The sequence below is a fragment of the Ixodes scapularis genome, unplaced genomic scaffold (assembly GCF_016920785.2).
Source record: "Ixodes scapularis isolate PalLabHiFi unplaced genomic scaffold, ASM1692078v2 PGA_scaffold2__306_contigs__length_199485367, whole genome shotgun sequence".
In the NCBI taxonomy this organism is placed as follows: domain Eukaryota; kingdom Metazoa; phylum Arthropoda; class Arachnida; order Ixodida; family Ixodidae; genus Ixodes; species Ixodes scapularis.
Window position 1 is genome coordinate 64,156,513 of NW_024609857.1, and position 21,836 is coordinate 64,178,348.

The 21,836-nt window shown below is 46.2% G+C and overlaps 1 protein-coding gene across 1 annotated transcript in view; it reads left to right on the forward strand.

The window, feature by feature from the left end:
• The first annotated feature begins 12,274 nt into the window (after positions 1–12,274).
• The window catches only part of LOC8034235, a 54,935-nt gene continuing 45,373 nt past the window's right edge, over positions 12,275–21,836 (forward strand). Inside the window, exon 1 of the mRNA XM_029987092.4 lies at positions 12,275–12,778. Coding sequence (XP_029842952.3) covers positions 12,764–12,778 — 15 coding nt within the window. The 5' untranslated portion in view covers positions 12,275–12,763. The remainder of the gene's footprint in view (positions 12,779–21,836) is intronic.

The following is a 21,836-nucleotide window of genomic DNA, read 5'->3' on the forward strand; positions in this document are numbered from 1 at the left end:
GCGTTGCTCTTCGGTCAGACGAAACACCAAGTCCGGTTGTTTACGACCCTCATTGCATTTCTCGATTCCCGCGTGGGGGGAAGGAGGGGGGGGGGGGGGGGGGGCACCACCGGCTGTCTACTTACCCGGTCCGGGTTTTCCCCAAGCCACTCGGCGTGCCGTCTAACGCTTGCCGGTCGGGACATCTAGTACGATGGACCGCAATGAACGCTACAAGCCACATATCCCTGCCAACTCAGCGCTGGTCAGTGTATAAGGTGACTACCGGCCTCGCGCGCCGTTGGGCTACATCCCGAGGGAACGTGACACTCCCGCGCCATTGGTCGGGCTTCGATGACTCGTGCGTTCGCTGCGGGCCACCGTAAGGGGAAACGGAGTGAGGAACGCTGCTTTGGCGTCGGTATCGACATCTTTCATCGAACAAAACACGAGTTACACGAACGACCCATAAAAAAAGATGACTCAACGTTCGTAGAGTTTTCCAGCTTGGTTTGACATTAAAGCTACGATTAAGGGTAGCGCTGCAGACGCCATATTGCTGTGTGGTTTGGGTACACAATAACTTTCTCCAATTTATTTAAGAACGCGATGAAGGCTCTTTTAGTTTTCTGGATTCACACCAGGGTATTCAACCGATCCCCAACCCGAACCGGAAACCGACACAAAACTGTTATTTATGATTGAATCGGAACAAAAACCCAAATCAAAACCAAGGTTTGAACCCTGGTGGTGGTGCGATTGACTGTTAAAGTCGTCTGCTAGTCGTTCTTCGACCTCATTTATGGTTTCACCAAACTGGATGGCGTGGAATTCACATTAGATCTGACGAAACTTTGCTCCTGCCTAAAGCACCAACTAGCATCAGTGTTAGGCCGAGCATTTCGAATTCCCAAAAAGTATCTCATTTTTCTGCCCACTGGTGTCACTGAAGTTTGTTTATAAATCTCCGGAGAGCATAATATATTCCTCTATATAGGATATGCCGCAGTTTGCGTCTGTGGGAAGAGCCCCACGTTGAGCTTGTCAGCGGCCGCGGCTAGAAGGTTGAGAAACTCACGGTCTGGTACTGGGAATGTGAATGGCATTTTGACATAGCGAGTCTCCTAAAGGCACTACTCACTATTGGTAGCTATGTCTAACTCCCACCTCCTACATGCTGCAATGAAAAGTGCACAGTAGATAACCCAAATTTAATACCGGTTATGTTTTTTGGTGACAAGTGGTAACTTTCGATTAGCATCCATCTTGAAGACGTAGACGTCTGCTTTGTGATTTGCTCAATTGACCATGTCACCTTGACCTTCAGTGATGCAAATCAGAGTTTCAATACACCGATTCTAACCACTGGGCGAAAAAAATATCGGTGCTTCGGTGTTAAAGAGTTAAAAGGTCTAAACACGTAATTGTATACTCCTGGAGTTTTGCCCTTAAATACCTGCGAACATTACTCAGTCAGCGTACGGTCCATTGAAAATAATGATTTTACCTTTAGATCCCCGGTGGATTTCCAACAACAGTCTTGTGTTCCATGTGCCTTGTAGGACAATATAGAGAAACAAAAGTAATTACTTGCACGACAAGCTTTATTCTGACACCGGCAAATTCTCACTTTTCGGTGCAAAGGTCAGAAAGGTTAAAAACAATGTGATGTGGGCATGCACTTACCAGGATTGACATTCGGGCTCGAGAGTTCGGGTGGATAGCACTAATACTGACAATTACAAAAAAGAGAGAGCCGCAGTTCTACTTGTAATATGTTGGTTTCCTCTTGTAAAATAGAATCGATAGTTCTTCGTTGCAGTATGCGTCGCATTTCGGTCATTCACGTTCTGCTGTAAGAAAGAAAATTTAAGGGCTATCCATGCATGGGCACTACTTGCTGCATAGGGATTTTAGTTATTTACGATGACCTCATAAAAGGGGGGGGGGGGGGAGGGGGCATTTGAAAAAGTGAAGGATGCTACGTGCCCATTCTGCGTCAGTCAAGTGATTCCAAAAACGTGCAAACTATGCTGGCTGCAGCTTGAAGCTCTAGGCCCATCCCTTGCTTGGAGCTGTGTCTCATGAATTGAACGGTAATTTCAATTTTAGTGTGCTTCGCGTTTTTTGAAATTTTGGGTGACGTTTGAGGAACTGTTCCTTTTTAGTTCGGGGGAGTTTGGCCCTCCTTCAGTCGGACGTGCATTTATCTTCTCATTTCTGGAAGCCTTAGGTAATGCAGCATGTATGTAGGCTTTTTTATGTTGGTTCTCCGGCGTAGCCTCTAAGCTTTAAGGAAGGGTTGGAGGACGCCCTTCACGTTCTCGGGACAGTCTAGGCTAGTAGCTGGGACTTGTGAGCTGTGACTCTGGCGGCACAGAAATAGTCTGCTTGCAGTCTCGCTTAATCCCTTCTCATTAGATGCTTTTTTTAAATTTTGTTCAGGTTAGGTATGTAGCTGAGTAGTTAATGCACTTTTTGCTTCAGAGCAAGAGTATTTGTTTTTGTGCGTGTCGCTGCAGCTGGTGCGCACTCCACTGTGCTTGTAGGCTGTCTCTCAATGGCCATGCCAACAGCACTTGCCGATTTTGAATATAATTATCATTAAATTGAGACATGCATGTCGAACGTGACAAAGATAAACTAATCTTAATAGCGTCGATCTTACCAGTCTCCTAATTGCTGAACGTTTATTAGTCTTGAAGTCGTGCAACTGTGTTCACGTCCCCAGTCAAACGAGCGACGTAACATCGCGAAAGAGGCCTGCCTCTACGCTTAAACTAAAATTAGAGATATTGCTGTTGTTTTAGAGCGCAGCTCTTAGGCGCCCTTTTCCGGCTTGAGCGGCGTCGGGGTCGCCGTCGCCGTCGCCGTCGGCGTAACCGTGCGGTGCATTATGGGTAAATTTTCCCGAAGGAACCCGAGGTCCTCTCGAGGTCCTCCCGAAGGAACCCGAGGTCCTTCGGGAGGACCTCGGGTTCGTTCGGGAGGACCTCGGGTTCCTTCGGGAGGACCTCGGAAGGACCTCGGGTTCCTTCAGGAGGACCTCGGAAGGACCTCGGGATCCTTCGGGAGGACCTCGGAAGGACCTCGGGTTCCTTCGGGAGGACCTCGGAAGGACCTCGGGTTCCTTCGGGAGGGCCTCGGGAGGACCTCGGGCTCCTTCGGGAGGACCTCGGGAGGACCTCGGGTTCCTTCAGGAGGACCCAGGGGGGGGTCACGTGACGATGACGTCATCAATGACGATGGCGATGACGATGCGGATGCCGATGACGTCATCAGTGACGTCACGGATGACGTCATTCGTGACGATGGCGATGCGGATGCCAATGACTTCATCGGCATCCGCATCGTCATCGTCATCATTACTGATGACGTCATCGTCACGTGACCCCCCCAGGACCTCGGGTTCCTTCGGGAGGACCTCGGAAGCACCTCGGGTTTCTTCGGGAGGACCTCGGAATTACCTCGGGTTCCTTCGGGAGGACCTCGGAAGGACCTCGGGTTCCTTCGGGAGGACCTCGGGAGGACCTCGGGCTCCTTCGGGAGGACTTCGGGGGGGACCTCGGGGTCCTTCGGGAGGACCTAGGGGGGGGAGTCACGTGACCTGGGGGTCACGTGACGATGACGTCATCAGTGATGATGACGATGCCGATGACGTCATCAGTGACGTCACTGATGACGTCATCAGTCATGATGACGATGGCGATGCGGATGCCAATGACGTAATCGGCATCCGCATCGTCATCGTCATCATCACTGCTGACGTCATCGCCACGTGACCCCCAGGTCACGTGACCCCTCCCCCCCGAGGTCACGTGACCCCCGAGGTCACGTGACCCCCCCCCCCCCCCCCTTCCGAGGTCAACTGATCACCCCAGTACCCTTCCCTCCTCCTCCTCAAGAGCTGCGCTCAAATTAGGCGTTACAGGGAGTTGTAAACGGCTTTCATTTTTTTTGTTGTTTTGCGTTTCTTTTTTTTTTTTTGCCTTGATTTTGGTATAATCTTTTTTTTTTTTTCAAAATCAAACAATGAGACGTGACTCGTTAGCACAATGACCCACAGCCAAGAGGTTGTAGCACATTGCTGTTATGGAGTGAAATCCCAGCCAATATGCGCTGACCAGTTCTTGTCTTATGATTAAGCGATTGAACTGTCAAAGGTGGAGGAAAACAAACTATACTGACGAAAGGACGCGAGAGGGCTTGAGTTTAGCCAAAATGACCAGAAAGGCATGGCAAGGTATACATTCAGATGCACCAGGAAAAACCTCAGTGCGATAGGCCACACCTTAGAGAGGTGTACTTAACTTTCAGACGTTATTTTTAGACAAACCCCCGAGATTGGGGAAAAGGACGAAAGAAAACACAACACACAGAGATTCTGGGTGTTGTCCTTCGTCTTTCGCCTAGTCTGGGGGTTCGTCTGAAATTGTGTTAAACCTTCACCAGCTCGTTTGCACCCTAACTTTTTGTACGTTAAATTCCAGACGTTGGCTGGAGTTTAACTATTCAAACCAGTTTATAAAATCAACTACTATGATCCAAGAAATCGAGACTAAAAAATAACGCAACCGTCTTCGAAACGCTTGGCGACCCCTCCTGCACATAAAAATTCATTGACACAGACAAAAAAAAAAAAAAGAACAGCTTGGTTTAGAACATATCGCGCGAGATGCGATTCGACCACGTTATGATTTAAGGCATGCAATCTGAACTGACCAAGAAATTCAAGCTTTAGCAGTATACTGATTTGTGGAAACTTGTCTTCTGAATCCTTTTACGTGACAGCTACGCCGTGCAGTACTTGAAAAAAATGTATGTAGTTGAGTACACGCGGAACGTTCTTGAGGAGACAGTCGATGCAATCGCTTTTGGAATGTAACTTGTCCCGGCAGTGAACGTCATGGTTTTTTGAGTATCGATTCTGAATGTCAAAAAGCACGTTTTCAGTTTTGAATGCATAGCAAAAATCAGGGCAACCAGTTGAGCGGCGAAAAATAGTCAATTTAACAATTTCACGGAGGCTGTGCGACAGGTGAGTGGCAAAAAAAAACAATACTAAACAAACAGAACACCACAAGTGTTTTTAGAATACCAGTGAACATCGCTCTACTCACTAAACAGACGTGTTATTTTAGGCAATTAAAAAGATAAACAACACTCTATAACGACAAACGACATACATGAAATAATTATAAAAGAAGTCTATTTTGTTTAATATGCGAACTCATGAACGACGTTTGCACTAAGGGCGTTTCCTCGCACCGCATTCCATTCTCTTATTTGTTTTAGGAAAATAACAATTCCTCAAATACTTGTTTTTTTCCCCCCCCATTTCTAAATTCTTTAGTTGTTCCGGTATTTTCTTTTCGCGCAATTTTAAAGATACGCGTTGTTATTAATCAGTACTTGTCTATTAGAAGTGTTTCGTCTAAAATCAAGCCAAAAGGACTTATAGCTGCTTGTTCTCGCGCCTTCCTGCAACTGGGAGTGTTCACTTTCCTAGAGATCTCAAAGATATTGTACACAATGGTTTTAACGATGAAAAGAAAAGGACGCCTCGGGAATTAATATTCTTCGCAGGTTACGCTATGCCCTGCCTTCACTTTAGGTCCGTCCGCAGTGCCAAAAGCGTCGTCAGGCGTTCATTTTCTTTGCGAGTTTGATATCCCCATAATTAAACCAATAACGCACAAAAAACAAAAAAAGAAGCGCAGGATTGCGGTGCATTAACTGCCTATGCGTGATCGGTTTAGTGTGTGACGTCAAACGTACAAAAATGACTACCATAGTGACGATGCACTTTTGGTGGTGCCCGATTGGCTAGATCGGATTGTAGCGTTGGCTATGGTCGTACTTGAAGTGACGCGGAGTATGGGCGACATTTGAGCGACCTGCGAGTCGCACTGACCAGGCTGACGTAAAGTGCACGTCGATAGCACGGAACATGCTCCCTTACACCGCGCTCCGTAAAGTCCTCGGAGAATATCATCCTGTGATGGGCACTTTCGAGGATCGTAAACCCGAAAAGGCTTTTATTAGGATGTAGGGCCATCAGTATATCTCTCTCTCTCTATATATATACATTATGCGAAAAAAGTAAAGAGCAGCGGTGGGGACTCTAGTAAATTGTGACTAGATTTAGGTAACTCGCACGAATCACCAACAACTACACGGGAAATTCAATCCGAATGCATTTTAAGTCGTTTCAGATGACATGGAATCCGGTACTTTTGTTGCGATCATGCAATCAATATTAAAGGAGTCATTAAACGATTTTTTTTTACTTTCGCTAAATACTACTTGGGATCACTACCTAAGGTTAATTACTGAATAGGCTTGCCTTAGTTTTTTTTTTCTTTCTAGGCAATCGCAGCGACCCCTAAAAATTCGAGAAATAAGCGCATTGTTCGTCCCCTCAACTCGGAGCCGGAACAAGCGGCCAAGCGGCGTGGTGCCTATCCTACGCCGCCAACGATAATCATAGCCACGCGCTGAGGTTGGCAAAGTAGAGAAACGCTTGCTGAACTCCAGGAATTGTCATAGTTAGGCTATTCTTGGCACCGTAGTGGTTGGACATTAGCCACTACACAAGTGCCCGCCGAGGCATTGATTGTTACGAGCCGAAGTCGAAAGCTCACGCTATTATCGTGTCCAATCCATGAGCCGCGCTCTGCTGTCGTCAGGCGGGTGGTTTTGATCTAGACATAAAAGTAACTCCTAACAGGTAACGGGTTTGCTAGTTTTACCGTCACAACTAAGGGGATTACTTGTAATCCGTTACATTTTGTGTGTGTGTAATTTAGTAATTAATCCACTGAGTTTTCGAAAATGTAATTTCTAAAGTAATTTCATTACTTTCCGAGTGACGAATTACTCACATTTACGTGTTAGATTTCTACCGTACCGCGAAAAAAAATATATGGTGGAAGAAGGGCGATGCAATAATATCTGCGCTTCTAACACGGTCACACAAGATGCGGGTTCGCAGCGAAGGGAGTGCTAGCCAGGGAGACGAAAGGAATCCTCAAAAAACGGGACAGCGCACTGCTCGTATCACTGGTGTGTGCCCGTGCGCGTGCGTGCGAGCGAGCGAGCGAGCGAGGGAGGCAGAGAGTGAGGGAGGGAGGCAGGGAGGGAGGGAGGGAGTGAGTGAGAAAGAGAGAGTGGGGGGAGGGGGGGGGCACAAAGTTTTGCTTAGACACAAAGACGCAGTTTGGTTTTTTGATTGCCCAGCGCTTGCGACCCCTTCCGAACAACCCAACGAGCGGATCTTGGCTTTCGCTGCATGTTTCATCAGCAGAACGGACGTATTCCAGGAACCCTTAGCAAAACTGCAGCACGTGTGCGTGTGTATGTAAACGCGTGATTGCAGGCCATTTGGGAGAAGGGAGGGACGGACTCCATGAAGCTTCTTCGTGCATAGTATGCGGTGACCAAGCAGTTACACCGATACCTCGAAGTACCCCCCTTTTATTTTATTTGAGCATGAAGTGCGAAGGATTTAACGAAAGCGAACCAAATGCGCCGGGCCCAACCGAGGAGGTTTTGAGAATGACCCCTTTGAAAAGGTCGAAACGAGTACGGGCTCAAATGATAACCACTCCCATCTCCTGTCTGCTTTTTTTTGTTGTTGTTGATTTTTTATGAATGTTTCCGCCGAAGCGCGCCCACCCCAGAAGCCCACAAAGAACGGCATGGGGCCTGGCCCCTGCTTACGCCTGTGCGTTGTAAAAGCTAAACACTGCAGGCCAACCAGCCATGAGCTTTCTGCCACGTGACTTCTCACTAGCGAATTCATGTAAGCAGAAGAGACGTCGGCGATGTGACACCGACAGCTTATTGTATCCTCAAAATTGTATTATACATTATGCTGTCAGTTTAAATGAAGATCGTCCAAAAACCCTCGTCACTTTAGACTACAGGCGATGAGCAGGCAGCTGGCGAAATGGCTTCAGACTTCCAAACCGCATTCTTAGAAATGAGAATGTTGGAGGAAGTTCCAGTTGTGGCCGGTGGGGATTCCCGTCAGCAAACTGTCCATGCCGGAAGTTAAGCCGAAACACTGGGGAAAAGGAAGCAGTGCATAAGGAGAGGCTGAAATGGAAGCTCGAGTTAAGACAGGAGAGAATGACAATAAATATGTGGGGGACGTAGATGTGTGCTGACTACTGATAATATTTTTTTAATATATTTCTAATGGCATACTTAATTCAGCTGTGACTTTGGGCATCAATAATTCAGTTTGGTGAACAAGAACAAAAACGTCATTCGGTCGAATAGACACCTTCATCAAGCAGCAGTCTTAGAATTTTATCCAAAAGCAAGTAGAGCATTTCGTTCTCGCTACTAAACCGTTTAAAATATCAAAATACCTATTCAGCAACATGAAGCAGCCAGGGCGAGCATGTGGAAGCAGTATTTTGCAGTTGGTCAATGCTGAACTTGAATAATTTCGAATGGTATGTTTTTTGCCTCCACCAGCGTTAGTAAGGGTAACGCCCAAATATATTCGTCGTATGTTCATATGGTGCAACTGGATCGGTCGATTAGCGCAGGACCCATTTATCCCAAACACCAGTTTAAGTAATTTACTATTTTACAGATTTGACCTTTTAAAGTTCCTAACCTGTGACCAGTTCTACTGAGTGCATTGGATCCGCGTTTTATTTTAGAGGAGGCAGTAAATCCCTCCCCGTAAACACGCAGTAAAGATTGAGTATCGTTTGTGAGTTTCTTTAGAGTAACGCCAAAAGTTATCAAGTAAAGCAACGAAGTAATTAATTGATTACTTTTTAAGGCGCGTAATTTGTAACGGTGATCAGTTACATTTTAAGTTAAGTAATTGTAATTGTAATCAATTACCTTCTTCAAGTAACGAGCACAAGTCTGTCTTGTTCCGACAATTACGTCATCAAGCTTTGCAAAGGCCAGACTGAAGGAAATAGTTCCTTTTCATCCTCGCAATTTCCCCGCGACGAAGAAGCTTCTGAATCAGCGCTGGTCTGTGCGAGTATACTTGGGCCAGACGCCTCTGAAAAATCAAGAACATTCCTACCGGATATCGTTGCATGAATCCTTTGACGTGCTTCAAACATATGCCCTACAGGCGACGAGATATTTCTTTGGTGGCGCTCTCTTACGGATTCTGCTCGTGAAGTCACGCCCATGACTTTTAGATGACAACGACAAGTTCGATGTTGTGCGTAAATATTCGGTCGGAATTCTGTGAAAGTTTACGATCTGAGATTACTCTGACTTTCGTCGATGATGGCAAGAAAGCGCTTCAGCCAGGCGCCTTTTTCAGAGTTCGTGTGGATGGCGCGCGCTTTGCTCACTTTCCGAAGCCACAAACACGCACGTGCTGGGCTTTTGATATGTAATTTGGGAACGTGTATGTTGGTGGCAGGGGAAGAGCCCCATAGCACTTCGGTAACACTTCGTCGTACGCGCAACCGAGGCCCGGCGGAAGGCGACGAGCACGTGCTGGGGGCGGAGCATCAACGGGGTGCCTCGCTTGTCAGCGACAATAAACGCGTCATGGTGAGTATTTGAGCAAACCTGGAAGGCCGTCGTCTACAGCAGTGGCGTAGCCAGGATTTTATTTCGGGAGGGGTTCAACGGCATTCTCTCCCCCCCCCCCCCCCCCCCCCCTTCACCCCCTCAATGACGCAGGGTGAGCTCGCCGACACGGACGTTCAGACAGCGCTAGTAAGATAAAGCAGGTAAAGCTGCATTGTTATTTTTCAAAACAGAGCAGGCTTCAATTACAGGAATACGGGCGTGGTGGCTTAATGTTCTACCGTCGTCGTACTTGCGGTCCTCACAGCACACAACTCCCTCCGCTTTTTGAGGTAGCACTGCATTACCAACGTGTGACGGCCAGACAAAACACAAGAATGCTATACTTTCACACAAAAAAAAACGACAAAAAAAAATTTGACGCTGAGAAATTGGAGCAACCGGACGCTGAAAAATTGGAGCGATTGGAGCACAAACACTAGGGGCCCAAATTTAGGGCGAAGGTAATTCTGAGCAATCACAAAACGAAAATCTATTATCTGTTAAAGGTTTATTTGCTAATCTTGCAGCGTGGTCCAAAGGCAGCAGTAGCATATCCTCGGACTTAAGGAGAAGTCATCAGTTCAAACTCGTCGTTCCGTCACTCAGAGAAATGGCAAGAAACTACAGAAAGTACACGCCGAACGTGGAAAAGAACTTGATTACCTTTGTGCCCATGCGTAGTAAGAATATGAAGGCTTGTCTCTTCGGAGTTTCTGGTGTTCCGTGCAATGAAGAGATTAATCTAATAAGGAATTGCATCGGATGCCACCTTGACATTCAAGGCAGAAAGCAAGACGGACTTCGTCGCATCCGTGAGTGACGATTTTTGCAAAGTGAGGGAAACTTCGCCAAAAAATAGGGAAATTTTAAGCGTCCAATGCAAGAGGGAGAGACGTGAAGCGCCCGTCACGTCTGCGGTATATTCCCGGTCGCCCTCTGTCCGGAGGCCCTATTTCAGAGCGTCCATCGTCTCCTCAAGATCCTAGCGACTCTGCCCTTAACAACAGCGGAAACTGAGCGCTCGTCCTCTTCACTACGATGGTTGAAAAAATACCTGAGAGCGTCCACTTCGAATGAGCGACTGCTCGACTTCCGGACGCAGCCGATGCTGCACGCGCGAGCATGTGGCCCTGAACAGTGCTTGCATTGCGCGAACGCGCGTGCATGGCAGGGACGCTGAAAGCCCGGAGCTCGCGCTTGTAGCATCGGCTGCGTCTGGACCTGGGCTGAAAGGAAGTATAGCGCTTTTGAATGTTCACCGCGACATTAAAGTTCGAGCGGAGGACGTCCTGGATGCTGTTTTCCGTGAACGCAGGCGGCTGCATTTTAATGTGTGGGTGCTTCGAAAGCACCCACACATTAAAAATTTCTAATACAAATAGTCACAGTTACCTTTTTATTCGCTGCAATTTCTAGTCGAAAGCATGTAATTCTGATCACGAAATGTGCGAGTGAGCGCAGCGCCACCAGCTGCTTACAGTGCAATTTTTTTTTTTTTTTTACAATTGATTTATTATTCCTTACATCGCTGACATTGTTTCATTTTATCACCGTGTGTTCGTTTTATCATGTTCATTTTGGTTTGATTGAACTGTGTACTTCAGTGAAAATAGTTTGTTAAACTTTGCCTTGAAATTGCCATCCTTCACCCTACAAAAGTTTCGAAATGTCCGTTCTCTATATATCTGAGATCAAGTTCCGCATCCCATCGAATAAGCATGAATGAAGCCATATTGCATATTTTATTAATTTTAACATTCTCTGCCCCACAAACAATTTTCCCGAAAGCATATAAGTTGGAGATGGTCCGCGCTCCCCCGTTGCTCCGTGCCTCGTGCAAAACCGACTGCATGAGCAGGAAGGCGGGCGGGCCCCGCGGGGGGGGGGGGGGGGGGGGGGGGGTAGCTTTGGCATTTCGGAGGGGGTTTCGACTCCCCAAACCCCCCCCCCCCCCCTCCCTCTGCCGACGCCACTGGTCCATAGTGGCTCTTTTGCTACGTTGCCAGGAGGTAATAAAGTACAGTGTGCGACAGGGTTCGCACAAACGCGCAATGCCCGGTCTTTCCTGTTTTCTTTGTCGACAGAAAGGCTGTCATCAAGCGCGCTGCCGTGGTGAATTGAGCTCATGTAGGACACGAACGCAAGCTTTGAGGCAGGTTATACGATGCGAACCGGTGCGAATAAAATGAAAAAAAAAAAAGGCTGGAATGCCGCGTTCGTACTGTGTTTTTGTTTGATCACCGAGACATCCATCGTGTACATATTTGGAAACCACAATGCCGACCTGAATACCTCGTGCCTCCACAACCCCTCACTGCCTGACCACCTTCATCTTCGCCGACAAAAAGCCGACGAGTGGAAACACACCATCACAACAAGCAGAACCGGAAACATGGTAACAGCCCTTTCGCTTGACACTTCCGCTTGCTCCCCGAGCCACTCGATCCGCGAAACAGGCCTCTGCCACCTCCGCCGAAAGGGCATCTACCAGCTTTCATCCATCCTTGCATCCGGATAGGCTCGATGGAGAGCGAGCGAATCCAATCAAAGACAAAGAAAAAAGAAAGAGAAAAAGAAAATGAAAGGTAAGGATTGAAAGTGGACGACCTTGCCGTTCAACGTCACGGGGATCAGCTGTTTGCCGTCAGCCACGTGGTAATGGTCCCCTTTCCCTTCCTTCTTCCCAGAACAGGAATGGAGCAAAGTAAGGAGCAAAGCGAGCAGCAGCGCGGCCACTTTCCCACGCCGACGAGCGAGGGTGAAAGGAACAGCCCGCCGAGAGGTCCTGGTGCCCGCCCGGATTGCTCCTTCTTCTCAGCTCAGCCGCCGTCGGGTGCTGGTCCGGATCTACCCCGCGGCTTTGTTCTCCATTGAAGGCGGCGGCGGCACAGAGGGTCCCTTCCCCTACTCGGGGTTTTCCCGGCGACTCCAGTGCGGAGCTTTGTGTGCTCTTTCACCCGGTGTTGGGCCAGCCCAGCGCTCCTCGTCCAAGGCGCTTTTGGCCGTCTCCGGCTGTGGCATAGGAGGAGATCGCCGCCCGTTCAGAGGCAGGATGTGGGGTTCGCCGGCGGTTGCGGCGTGGGGTCCAAAGGGACCGACCCGTTGACGCCGCGAAATTTCGACGGCGGGGGTTTTTCCCCCTTGCTGCGTCTGGAGTGAAGGCTTGGTTCGGCCGGGTGCTTCTGGTGCGGTAGCCGTTGCACAGCGTGTCTTCAGGATGGGTCGCTTTCAGGTAAGAGCTTCAGACCTTCCAGGAGGATGTTTTGTGGCACCATCCCATTTCTGTAAGGAGTTTTTCTCAATTTTGGGCTCTATTGTATTTTTAGTTTATTGCTAAACTGTTTTCTGAATATAACGGAGTGACACAAACATCATTGTCAGACGAGAGGAACGCTGAATCTGGATTGAGTTGTGTACCTTTCAAATCTTAACCTTACGGTGCTGTAACAATCACAACAGAAATAATTCTTGGCTTTTGAATTGTAATACTGAATTAACTTTATAGATACATGTCCAATTGCGAATCCGACAATCTCTCGAGGAATTCAACTGCTCAAAAGCTGACAGTATGGGCTCCTTGTTATCTTTGTAGAATTGTTAAGATTACATTTTTGATCAAGAAGTCGGATGTATCTCTAAAATGCCGTTACGCCTACTTTCCCGTGATACAGTTTGTGTGTCTGTTGAGGAGGCTGGTCAAATTACAAGTCAAAAACCTATTGTTTGACCCACAAAAAAAAAAGCGCTTGTGCGATGTGATTTTTAGGATCATAAGATCACATGTCAAGACTATGTTCACGTTGGAACTTGTGACATACCATATGACGTGATCATATGAAGCGTCACTCTGAGTGTTTCGTTGAGATTTTGTTGTTGGGTCAAAACGATTTTCTGCCTTGCAATCAGCCTTCTGCACGTTATGGGAAAGAAATAATTAATTACAATTAAAATTACTTTTGTTTAAAAACATTATATTGAATTACTTAATAACGTGGGAAAAAAAGTGATTGGCCGTTACTTGAAAAAAAAAAGTAACCGTCCCTTTTCCCGATTACTTCAGAATTTCAAAACAGATTTCTCTGCCGACTTGAAAAATGGGTCTTTTGCACTGCCCATTATAGGATTAGAATCACCAAACTCTACTTATCTTCGTAATCCACCAACTTCGGCAAACCATTTTTGGTTCGAGACTTAATTGGTAGAAAACTTGAACAGATAAAGCGCGCCACTAGCAATTACAAGTAATATGTGTTTCTACAAGGAATCGGATTACTTTTGTGAATAATTCCTGGTGAATTTATTGAAATTATTACAAGATTACAAAAAAGTAGTCCATTACAAGTAATTTGATACCTCTAATGAGTGCCATACAAGTCTGCTTGCAATTTACGAAACTTCTTCAATATGTCGCTGTTACTGGGTCTCCGAGTGCTCGTTGGGAAAGCAGAAGCGCGAACATTCCGCTATAATTCATAAGCAATAGATGTAGCTTCTGATGTCGTGTCAAAATGTCAAAAAGGACAGAACAATATCGGCACAATATGGGGTTGATGATGCACCTAAGCTCTCTTAAATCTCGGTCACCAGAAGTGCTCGCGGGAGCTTTGAGATAATTACTGATGCTCAGACTTTCAAAATAAAACCAAAATGGTTAAGATGGACAGCGCCAGTGCTGACACCGTATATTAACCGACTTCTGCTTCTCTAAGCGTCTCAGGTTTCCGGCGGAAACTCCGCGGCGCAGGTTAAAAGCTCATCCTAAATCAAAGAAACCTGCAAAAAAAAAAAGAATATATCTGATCGCTGAAAGAGCGGGCTTTTTGCCAAAGTCTGAGATAAGCAAAAAAAAAAAAAATTTTTTTTTCTGGTTAAAGCGTTTACACACATTCTTCCTAAAAAAAAAGTTTTAATGTTTTTTTCTTTTTTGCGCGACGATAGGCAATAACGGCACATCTATCATCGGTCATCTTCCTCTCTGCCTCCCAAAATTGATCCAGCTGATATAAAATTGGCTTAAAGGCTATCAAAGAACCTTAAGGTGCTATGTCGAACTTTTTTTATCGAAGAATGATAGTGCTAGTGCTCCAAAAACCGTTCAAATTTAAACACAGTTAAGAAAAAAGACACGCATATTTGCAGATTTCTTTTCTTTTTTTTTTTAGCTGAATTGTATTTCAAACTTCGTGCTCCGCTGTATGAGCACCGTAAGTATTAGTAATCTGTGGGGAAAAACGAGCACCGACATTTTCTTAAATTGCATGTATAGATCCTCAGTCAAATACTGTAAACGACTAAAATTTCGCGAGGACCTAATTTTCGCGAATTTCGCGAATCGCCTACAATTCGCGAAAAATACGTCCCACGAACAATTCGGGCAATATGTGAAAACTACGGAAGCTACACTAAATCCGCGAAAATTAGAACCCGCGAATATTTTCAAATTTTCAGCTTTTGCCAGATTCGCGAAAATTTGAGCCCGCAAAATTTAAAGGGAAGCAACGGAGCTTCTTGGAAAAAATGAGTTAGAAGTGAATTCTAGTGTATTTCTACCCCGTGAACCCGAATACCCAAACCATTTGCTGCGTAAGTATTGTTAAACGCGAGAAAAACGCGAAAGACAGTCGCTGTCCGTGACGTCATCGACGGCTCTTTTGGCTGCCCAAGGCTAGGGAGGCGGGGCTTCAGCCCTATTTTGAAATTGCTCTTGTGGCTCTCCGGCGCGTCGCATGGAAATATAATTTTGATATCTGCTATTCTAAAGGCCAAATGAACGCAATTCAAGCGTTTTTTCTCAAATGTAGAAGTGCCCCATCTTCCCTTTGAGTCGTTTACGCTACTATGTGAAAGGAGAATGCTTCTCACGGAAGAGCAAGCGTTTCATCAGTCAAACAAAAACCGGTAGTACTGTTTCCTCAACTCTTTATAAGTCACCCTTTCACGTCCGCGATTTTCAGAGAAGCGAAACGAAATTGTGTAGCAAATTGTTGTGCAATTGTGTTGCACGTAAAACGTTCCAGTTTCGCTTCGGAACGTTACCGAGTCCGGCGCCTATACACCAACTCAACTCTCCTACGTCACGCCGCGGTGGTGGCGCGCCGGACGCACTTCCGGTCTGGGGCGGTGGGCAGAAGTCGCCGTGCCAGACATGCATTCCTGTGTTCCTTTGGAAGAAACGAGACAAAAAACCTGCCTTCTCGCCAAATGCTGCGACGAGGGCTGTACCAAGAGAGCCTGGAAAGGTTTGAAGATCAGTTTTCATGTGTTTCTGCCCCCTCCGTTCGTCCGAGAACGTGAATAGTAGCCGTGAAAAGGGAAAACCAGACGCTGTCGCTCTACAATTGCGTGTGCGGGCAACACTTTGTGGTCGCCAGATGTATTTGCTTTGTTCCACATGAACGAGATAAAACCGCCAAGTTGTCCGGACCACCCACGGGTTCAGTGCGTCTTCAAATTCACACGGCCGCCTGATCGTTCGAACTTTCGTCTGCTTTTTCAAACTTGTCTGTTTTTTGTAGTCTGCTCGTTCAAACAAAAGCGGCCCGTGGACCAAACGTTGACCTGGTAATTGCAATAAGAAGTAATAGCAGGCCTCGAAAGACTTAAGTAGGCTCTATGTAAACAGTAGATACAAGATGTTGATCATTGGTACCGGTGGCCATCACCGACTTGTTACGCTTGGTTTGTTCCCGCTTCCGATTTTCAATATCGACGTCGATCATCGCCGCTGCCTTCTACACTTTTGCAGCACGAGCGACGTCGCGTCCAAATATAGCTAGAAGAATCTCATCATGATTTTGGCGTCCATTCTGCGGCGTTCACGCGAATGAATCGCAAATTATTTACGGAAAGTTTAGCGGCGTAACAAGAATTGATAATTTCGCTCAGGCGATTAAAGTGGTAAGAAAGACATTGCGATGACGACGTAGAATCGACAATTCCAACTCGAAAAAGAGTATGCAGACTCACACAAACGCCGACAAGGTGACATTCGAATGGTTTGTTGACGTGGGACGCGGTGCTTCTTGCCCGTTCTCCATTGCGCATGCGTTCGAACTGTCGTCTGCTCTTTCAAACTTGGCTGCTTTTTGTCGTCAGCTCGTCAAACGACAGCGGCCCGTAAACCAAACCTTGACCTGGTAATTGCGATAAGAACTAAGTGCAGGCTTCAAAACACTTTTGAAGGTTGGTTGGGGTAAGTAGGCTAAGTGTAAACAGATACAAGAAGATGTTTATCATTATTGTTACCGGTGGCCATCACCGACTTGTAATGCCCGATTCTACTTGCGGTTTTCAGTATCGACGTCCACCATCTCAGCTACGGTCCACGCTTTTGCAGTCCGAGCGACGTCGCGACTAAAAATAGCGAGCAGAATCTCATCGTGGGAGTCAGGTTTAGCGCCCATTCTGCGGCGTCCACGTGAAATGAATCGCCGCACGTCACATTATTCACGCAAAGTTTTGCCTCGTTAGTTTTGCTGAAGCCGCACAAGTAATCGGACATTGTTAGGAGGACGTAGAATCAACAATTCCAACGCGAAAAAGAGCACAGGGACTCCCACCGACGCCGACAACAACGCAATTCAATGGTTTGTTTATGGGCGACGGCGGGCTTCTTGCCCACCATCCACCGCGCATGCGCGGCGCCGGTGGCGTCCGCTAGGGGCGCTCCGGTTTGTTTGTAAACATGAGTTGGTGTATAGGTTCACGGCGCTCTTCATCAGGTAACTTAACACGTGGCATACAGACTTATGACAGCAGTTCCTGAAATGAAGATACTGGCGCTAGTCAAGTTTAAGAGCTTCGCAGCTTTCTTGAACCCCGCATACTCAACCATGGGTCAGCCAATATGCGTTGATAACGTCACCTTTCCACCAGCAAATCAGCGCCAAGCTTTGCGGTCGAATTTTCGGTCTTCACAAAATCTGGCGATCCCCCCCCCCCCCCCCCCCCCCCCTCTGACGAGCCAAATAACGTTTCACGTTAAAAGTAACTCGTAGTGGATGTTGCTGACCATAACCAGCCAAACCTGTTTAACTGAGCCGACTATAGATGACGCATATAGAGTGCCCCAAGTCACCAGCCTCGATCTAGAATGGACCGTAAAAATCGCGTGTAGGTATCTAAACTTTTCGTCAGAAATGTATTCCACAGGTCTTTTTTTTTTTTGTAAACTTAGAAAGCGTAGTTTTATTTCTGTAAAAAATATAACCAAGAAACTTGCCAGGGTCACCGAAGCGCGGCGATGCAGACGACAAAGTTGAGTTGCGGGGTGTGTTTGTTTGGTGCGCATACTGATAGATGACGTCGGGAGCAGCGTCCGAAGGTGCAGCCGACCAGCGAAAGAAAGCAGACGACACGCAGACGGAATCCGTTGGCAGCAAAAGCGCCATCGGCAAAAGCGTTTTTTTTTTACTTTAAGTTTTGATTTGATTGTCAGCATTTATTTTTAAACCAAAGGTACATTACAAAAAAAAATTATGTTCATTTTAATAAACCACGGTGGTCGAAAGCAGCCTCGATAAAGAGGTAGCACCATCTATCAATACGGACGCCTAACAGACCCCGCAGCTGTCAAACTCATACTCTTTATTTCTCTCCGTTTGGAGAGGGGAGAGAGAGAAAAAAAGCTCGACTTTGTCGTCTGCATCGCCGCCCGACGTTGACCCTGACACGTTTCTTGACCCTATTTTTTCACAGAAAGGGAGCTACGCTTTGTAATTTTGCAAGAAAAAACCGTCCGGTGAAATACACCTTTGCCGAAAAGTTCATGTTGCTACGTGCAGGTGTCGACTTTTACGGTCCATTTTAGATCGTGCCTGGTGACTTGGGACACCCTATACAACTGCTTTTCAGCCTTGTTTCTTTATGGAACCACCTACAAGGACATGAGCAATATTAAATACATATGTAATTCGGTTTGATTTGGTTTGTGCATTATGGAAACTCGGGTCTAATCAAGCCAGAAATACGACAGACGTCAGTGGGAAGTGTGACAAAACGTTGTAAAGCTTCGCCGTCGACTGTGGTACAGGTGACTCTGTTTCCTTTCACTCCATTATGTCTAACGCCTTCGCTTCCAACACTGCTTATCCGGGCAGCATAATGGAGAACGGCGTAAGGGCGGTTTTCGTTTTCAGGGCACCGCATCGATACGAGTCTGTCGTGCGCCCAGAAGAACGCGGGAGCGCATCGGCACTCCTGACGAAACACACAGGGGGGCATTTACTGCGACGCCGTCGCCGAGCCAGTTATCTGTAGCTCGGCCGAACTTTCTCGATCCTCAGGACGATCCTATGGCACTCGAAAGATATATAACAAAAAAGAAAACATATAAATATATGAGAGATAAACTAAAAAGCGGCGAGAGCAGTCGCCGCCGCGCCAGCACGTTGCGGAGCGCGAGATTTGTGGATAAAGCGCGAGACATTCGAGTTCTCCGCAGGTGTGGTTTAACCGCACATACAAAAAACCGCATATACTTGCGCGGTGCTCGTCTCGGAGCAAAAGCAGTATATAAAGATCTGGGTTATGGCCACGGCGCGCCTTTCGCGGATCTGTTGGGTTCACGACTAAGTTTTGATATATTGTTCCAATTCCTTCAGTCACGGAGACGTGACTTGTGGTTTTTATTTTCCCCTCGTTTTTTTTGTGTTTTAAAGGTCGCCTAACGGAACAAATCGAGGCAAGGTGTTTATCGTTCGATAAATATCCGCGGGTGGGTATCGCAGTTCTCGGCCGACATCACAAAGATCGCCAATCAATCTGTGCGTGCAGCTCGGCACGCACAGATTGATCAAATAAAGAATTATTGTTTTCTGTGGTCGAAACAGTGATGCTTTCTACGGCGAGCAAGTGTTCCAAGAAGCTTTTTTGGCGCATCTGAACGCCAGGAGAACCACGCGCCAATAAAATAGCAATAGGGAGTACGCGTGGGGAATGCCCCATATGATAAAAGCAGCCAAGAGTGCGACGCCATTCGTTGAGGTCGGGGAAGGGGGGGGGGGGGGGGGGGGGTAAACAAACGCCCGTGTTGTGCAAGGAGTAGACGTGATTCTTGTCTATGATTTCGGACGGTGAGGTTATGGATAACTTGGGACATCGATTAATCGACCTCGACCTATCTCTTTCGATACCTCATTATTTTTTTTTTATATTAAAACATGAACGGACATACAGCTGAATTAAGCGTACCCGAGTGTCTCGTCTCCTGTTGGGAAACTTCTTCTTGGTTATGCCGTCCAAGTTGTCCTTCGGGATTGGCGACTTTGTCCAATCTAAATGCCGACCCCGAAGGAAATGTATCTCGCTTAACTAGATGGATCTGTATAGATTCTAAACTTGCTCACTCGGTCATTCTTGTTCGCTATAGATACAAATAAAACATTAACCACCACGCTGACTTTGAGCCTAATTTTGACTAAGGAGCCCCACCAAGTTTTCATTCATCGGCTGTGCGAGTTCTACTGGTAAGCATTCAAAGCCATAATTCTGCAATACCAAACACATTTATTTTTATATATAAAGATATGGTTCTGCAGTTTCAAAATTGTATGGTAACGTACTGTCAAGAAAAATAATTAGGAACAGCAGAATGCGGGTTCGTTGTGCTTTATAGGAAGAGGTCGTTTTAATATTAAACTGGCAAAATATTTATAATATTCGGAAGGAATGACTGCTGAATTAAGTTTAGGACGACGCCCAATCATTTAATAGGGCGTGTGTTTCGAGTTGGGGTCAGCTGTCCGCGAAATAACCTTGCTACTTGAGTTATTGCTGCCATGCAAGCCTTCCTTTCGCTTTGTAGAGTCGGTACGTAGACTCTTGGCATCCGCTAAAAGCAGTTGTTACTGTCTCGATACGCGGGCCAAAAACGGCCATGTGCCAAGAATGACAGCCTACTTCTCGGGTGAACACGATCGCAACGTTCCAACTAACTCTTGGATAAACAACAAAGCTCTTGGAGTTATACTTTCATGCGGCTCCGATAAAGGCACAACAAACCGAATCACATTAAAGACCACTTAGTCAATAATGTGCAACATTATTCATGAATCAGACGTCATAAGAGAATAATTTTTAACGAAAGGGGCGGATCAATTTAACACTCTGACCTTCACCAATCTTTCTTGGTGCGATTTTATCATACCAACTCTTGATATGAACAGGTTTGTAAAAATCAAGGGAAATAATTGAAGAACCAGCAATCAGTGTCGGTTTCTTGTAGTTGTGTTTCATTAGTTTTCTAAGATAACGATAAATAAAATCTCCTACTCTGCAAAATACAGCGCAGGTGGCAAAGAAACTTCATTTCGTAGTGTACTATTTATAGTGAGCCTTTCCTTGCCATCGCTCAAGGTACAAATCATTTGCGTGTCATCTTGGTGCCCTTGCACAGCTGTTATATGCATTATAATATATTCCATCTTTTTATATAACCTTTCATCAGGTGAGCTCTGCTCTATTTCCCAAGACGATTACGAAGTAAGCATGACAAAATCGCATACGGCAAAATAACATACATAGCTTCCTTTTCTTATATTTTGACTTTCGCCGACACTGATGACAGGTTCAGTTTGATAGGTCGGGTGCTACGGTAGAAGTTGTTTATATAGATAAATATAGATAGTAATATTAAATTAAAAAAAAATACAAAGCGATGTATGAAAGTGGGGCACTTTTTTATTCTCTACGAAAGCTGACCTCGAACTGTTGTCAATCGATTTTTCCATACACGCGCACATAAAAAAATGAGTCCAAGGAAATACTCGCGGGTATTTTATACCGAATTCCGCTGTGTGTACTTGTTTTCGCGCCAAAACACACCATTCAACTCAGCTCTTTTGGAGGGTCTTTCTTCCGTAAGTGGAACTCGCGCAAATATCTTGAGAAGGTCCACATTTTTTTAAAAATTTATTATGTTTTTTTTTTTTTTTATAAGTGGCACACTGTAGGGAATATTAAGCCCAAGCAGGCTGTGTCCTTCGTTGGCACAAGTATGCTTGTTTTTTGGCATCCCGCACTCCGAACAATGGAGGTTACCTTTGCTTACCACGAGAACAGATCAGCTCCAAGTACATGAGTTAAGATGACCACAGGCTGGAAAGGGGTGAGGCGCTTAGCAACAACCTGGCTCGGGCATTTGAGACGGAAATGTGATATATTGGTCGCTCAAATTTAAAAGCAGCCGTTAAGCATCACAATTGTTCGCATGTTCGCAACAAACATGTGCATTGGCAAATTCGTTCAGAGTTTTTCATTTGGCAGGAGTAAGGCGCATCTAAATGAAAAAA